This window comes from Alosa pseudoharengus, unplaced genomic scaffold, assembly GCF_046254945.1.
Source record: "Alosa pseudoharengus isolate Yale_2024_CS ecotype anadromous, Long Island Sound unplaced genomic scaffold, YU_APseudo_1.1 YU_APseudo_1.1_scf_19, whole genome shotgun sequence".
Lineage (NCBI taxonomy): Eukaryota > Metazoa > Chordata > Actinopteri > Clupeiformes > Clupeidae > Alosa > Alosa pseudoharengus.
In genome coordinates, this window is record NW_027468657.1 from 10,834,827 (window position 1) to 10,839,826 (window position 5,000).

At 45.8% G+C, this 5,000-nt stretch overlaps 1 protein-coding gene across 1 annotated transcript in view; it reads left to right on the plus strand.

Moving 5' to 3' along the window:
* The window catches only part of pls3 (plastin 3 (T isoform)), a 33,915-nt gene that overhangs the window by 7,388 nt on the left and 21,527 nt on the right, over window positions 1-5,000 (plus strand). Inside the window, exon 4 of the mRNA XM_076291681.1 lies at window positions 4,232-4,361. Coding sequence (XP_076147796.1) covers window positions 4,232-4,361 — 130 coding nt within the window. The remainder of the gene's footprint in view (window positions 1-4,231; window positions 4,362-5,000) is intronic.

A 5,000-nucleotide genomic window follows, 5' to 3' on the forward strand; every position in this document is an offset into this window, starting at 1 on the left:
AGCAGCAAGTTAGTGTTTTGTAGACTAGGATATAGACTACTATATTTAAATACGTGGGAGCAGCACATAAGCTGTTCGGTTGAAAGACCTGTAGCTGTTGACCTCCGCTTATCCTTAGACGTAGTTGTATTGCACCAGACGGCTACTTTTTGGGCAACAGGGATTGAGAAAAATTAGAGAAGTTATTGTTCGAACAGTCTTTACACAATCAGTGGTCATTTGGCTTTGACCGCATATTGCAATGCTGTATGCCATTTGTTGGCTTTTGGCTGCAAGGTTAATCTAAGAGTTACTCAATGTCTCATCAGTCTTGTAGTATGTGGTAGACAGTCACACACACACACATATATACATGAGGTTATTTTGGCTTGGAGTTCATCTATATATATATCAGGGTTCCCACGGGTCATGGAATTTCTAGAATATCATGGAATTTTTGTCTATTCCAGACATGGAAAGGCAAAGAATTTTATACATTTTGGGTCATGGAATATCAGGAAATTTTGTTGTAGCAGTTTAAAATGTGCTTGGCAAAATTCTTTATTACAAATATATGTCTATGCTGAATTGGTGTATAGCTTATTAGCTTTACTGCTTGCTTGAGTAGTAATTTTATTCTTCTCCTGCTCTAAAAAAAACGCTACGCAGCTTCCTTGAAATATTTGAACAGTATATTGCATCATTCATTATATAGTAGGTCATGGTAATTCAGTTTTATGTCAGGGAAAGTCAGGGAACCCTGATATATACACACACAGTCATGCTCTACAGTTTAAATGCAGAGCTTCCTCGACCTCTAGCATACTAGGTTTATGAGGGAGAACCTGTTTGCCCTTTGCTCACATGCATGACTGTGACATGATGGTCTGGGAGGAGGAGGGGGGGTAGAGAGGGTGGGGGGGTAGAGAGGGTGGGGGGGGGGGTTTAGAGAGGGTGGGGGGATGGGTTAGAGAGGGTGGGGGGGGGTAGAGAGGGTGGGGGGGGTAGAGAGGGTGGGGTGGCGGGGGACGAGAGGGTGGGGCATATTGGCATTCCCTCCTGCATGACTCATTCCTTCACGTTCATGATTGAAAGTGGGTCAGACTGAACTTGCACAATTTTCCTAAATTAATTCCATAAATGATTTAGGACCAGAAGACCTGTGTGTGTGTGTGTGTGTGTGTGTGTGCGTGTGTGTGCGTGTGTGTACTTCTGTGGACTGTTTCTGTTCACAAGCCCACCAAAGACATACATATAATGTGCTTCATCTGTACAAACACTACGGTTCTTCGGTTGTGTCTCTCTCTCTCTCTCTCTCTCTCTCTCTCTCTCTCTCTCTCGCGCTCTTGCTCTCGCTCTCTCTCTCGCTCTCTTACTCCCTCTCAGTTTAAATGCAGAGTCTCTTACTCCCTCTCTCTCTCTCTCTCTCTCTCTCTCGCTCTGGGAGCAAGACCAGGGGAGGTGGAACGAGTCTTATGGCTCGGAGGAGAGCAGATTTACTCCACAGTAATTTTTGCCTCCAGCACTGCATGGGACCCATCTAGTTAATAATAATAATAATAATAATATAGGTCATGGCGGAAGAAGACAGAAGAAGAGGGGTGGTGTGGTGTGGGGAGGGAGAGGGGAGGGATACACACAGAAGTCCGTTGGGAGGTGGAGTTGAGCTACCATGCCAATCTTTTGTTTTCAAGTGAAACACTCCGTTTGTTTAACGAGTCCAATGTACACAGTGGAGCGAGAGACGGAGCGAGAAGATGAGGATGTGCATCCCACCCAGGACTAGGGTCAGGTGCAGGACACCCAGGACTAGGGTCAGGTGCAGGACACCCAGGACTAGGGTCAGGTGCAGGACACCCAGGACTAGGGTCAGGTGCAGGACACCCAAACAACGACCCACGCAAGTTAGAGAGAGGGGGGGGGGGGTTGAATTAGTCCTTGTTCAGGAAAGCAGCATGCAGAGAATCAGCAGAGCTTTCCAACACATGCCGGTACACACTAGCAGAGATGTACAGCGGGGAAAATAAATATTGAATACGTCAACATTTGTTTCAGTAAGTATACTTCCAGTGAGGCTATTTGCATGAAATTTTCACCAGACATTAGTATTAACTTAGGTAATCCACACATATAAAAAAATCCAAACATTAATGTTCATAAGTAGAGTTATGAGTAAAAAAGTGGAATGGCACAGGGAAAAAGTATTGAACACCCTAAGAAAAAACAGTACACAAAGGCAAGGAATGGCAAGGAACGAGCTGGAATCTATACATAGTTAGAGAGTAATTATCCCTCCTATCTGTGCAAATTAATGTAAGCTGGGTTACTGAGCTATAAAAAGGTTTTTCGTTACCAAGTTGTCACACAAGAAACATGTCATGATGGGTAAAAGCAAAGAGCTCTTCCAAGACCTTTGCAACATTATTGTTGCAAAACATATTAATGGAACTGGTTACAGATGCATTTCAAAACTTCAGAATCATCCAGTAAGCAGTATTGGAAAAATACCATACCAACAGTGAAGTTTAGAGGTGGAGGCATCATGGTGTGGGGCTGTTTTTCATCTCATGGTACTGGCAGACTTCATACAGTTGAAGAAATGATGAATGGAGCCATTTTTTCTGGGAGAATCTTGCCATCCACCAGAACAATGAGGATGAGACATGGCTAGACCTTCCAGCAGGACAATGATCCAAAGCATTCAGCAAAGGAAACTCTCAATTGGTTTCAGAGAAAGGAAATTCAGGCCCTGACTTAAATCCAATTGAACAGTTTTGGAAGTTACCTAAAGATCAGGATTTACAAGAGGGACCCCTGGAATCTTCAATATTAAAAGACTATCTGTTTAAAAGAATGGGCCAAAATCACACCTGAATACTGCGACTGATTAGCTTCGTCATAGAGGAAATGCCTTGAAGCTCTCATTATAAATAAAGGGTTTTCTACAAAGTATTTAAGAAATTTCAGTAGGCGTGTTCAATACTTTTTTCCTGTGGCATTCCACTTTTATACTCATAACTCTACTTAGGGACATTCATGTTTGGATTTTTTAATATGTGTGGATTACCTAAGTTAATACTAATGTCTGTAGAAAATGTCATGCAAATAGCCTCTCTGGAAGTATACTTACTAAAAAAGATGTTGACGTGTTCAATACTTATTTTCTCCGCTGTATGTGTATGTTAGTTCAATAGGATTTTAACTTAATACATGTACAGGAAAGCAGCTGGATCGTTTGCTGTGTGTGTGTGTGTGTGTGTGTGTGTGTGTGTGTGTGTGTGTGTGTGTGTGTGTGTGTGTGTGTGTGTGTGTGTGTGTGTGTGTGTGTGTGTGTGTGTGTGTGTGTGTGTGTGTGTGTGTGTGTGTGTGTGTGTGTGTGTGTGTGTGTGTGTGGTGTGTTTGTGTGTGGTGAGTCGTGTGTGTGTGTGGTGAGTGGTGAGTCATGGCTGTGTGTCTGGTCAGCAGATGACCTGTTGAGTGGTAGCTGAGCTTCACATTCCCCCTCTAACGACAGCTCAGCACAGACCAGTTCTGTCCACAAACCCATGTGATCAGTTTGGGAACACACACACACACACACACACACACACACAAATGCCTGTAGGTTTGCCCTCAAAAACACTCACCCAGGCTCACCCAGACTCGGACGCGAACACACTTACAAGCATATGCACACACCCCTTCTGACACATTCACTATTATTCACACTCAAACACACACATATACACACCTTTCCTGGGAATGCTGAAACTCCCAGGGTAGGGCTTGTGGCCTGTGCCGACAGCGACAGCAGTGTGTGTGTGTGTGTGTGTGTGTATGTGTGTAAGAGAGAGAGGTCAGGGTAGGGGGGATTACTCAACAGCTGGTTAAGGAAAGAGCCAGTGACTTAGAGTCCCAGTCAGGCCCAGTTGGAGAGCAGACAGAGAGGAGGCCCACTGTGCTGGCCAGGGCATGACCAATGGCAATAAGCACAGCTGTGTGTGTGTGTGTGTGGGGGGAAGCTATATACTGTATGTGTGTATGAATGCATATGTATTTAATATGCATGTATTGTATGTATTTGTGCCTGTCTTGTTTTGTGTCTGTGTATGATCTAAGTCTTGGTGTTTGTGTGTGTGCGTGCGTGTGTGTGTGTGTGTGTGTGTGTTGTGGGCATTGTTGAGGGCAGGCCTGTGTCACTGGGGCAGTAGTGTTTTCAGAGATCTGACCGCAGCCGCGCTCTCTAACCCTTGTGCTCCTCCTCCTCCCCCAGATCTTCCAGGAGCTGAAGAGCAGCGACATCGCCAAGAGCTTCCGCAAGGCCATCAACAGAAAGGAGGGCATCCTGGCCATCGGGGGCACATCAGAGCTGTCCAGCATGGGCACACAGCACTCCTTCTCAGGTAAGGACACACACACACACACACACACACACACACACACACACACACTGTCTGTCTGTCTGTCTGTCTGTCTGTCTGTCTGTCTCTCTTTCTCTCTCTCACACACACACACACACACACACACACTTTAACCTCACATTATCCCTCTGCTATCCCACCAACCTACTGGGCCTCACCCGATGGCCTGAGAGCACCCAGAGGAATAGAGCAGTGACTGGCCTCCATCACACTCACACACAAAGCCTGTTTGTTGTTACAGATGCCAGGATAAGGAGGGTCTGAGGTATTCTGCAGTGCAGAGAGAGACGGAGTGAGAGGGAGAGAGAGAAAGAAAGAAAGAAAGAAAGAAAGAGGGAAAGAAGTAGAGAGAGTGTGTAGTGTGTGTGTGTGTGTGTGTGTGTGTGTCCGTCCCTGTCAGTAATCCCAAGTGGGCTCAGCGTAAATCCCATCTCCACTCTTACTAAACCCGTCTCAGCCGAGAGGACCCCACTGTGAGCCAAGTCCTGCTGCCACATCCACCCCATGCTGCCAGTGTTGGGGTGTTGATGATGCCGGCAATGTTGGGGTGTTGATGATGCTGCCAGTGTTGGGGTGTTGATGATGCCGCCAGTGTTGGGGTGTTGATGATGCCGGCAGTGT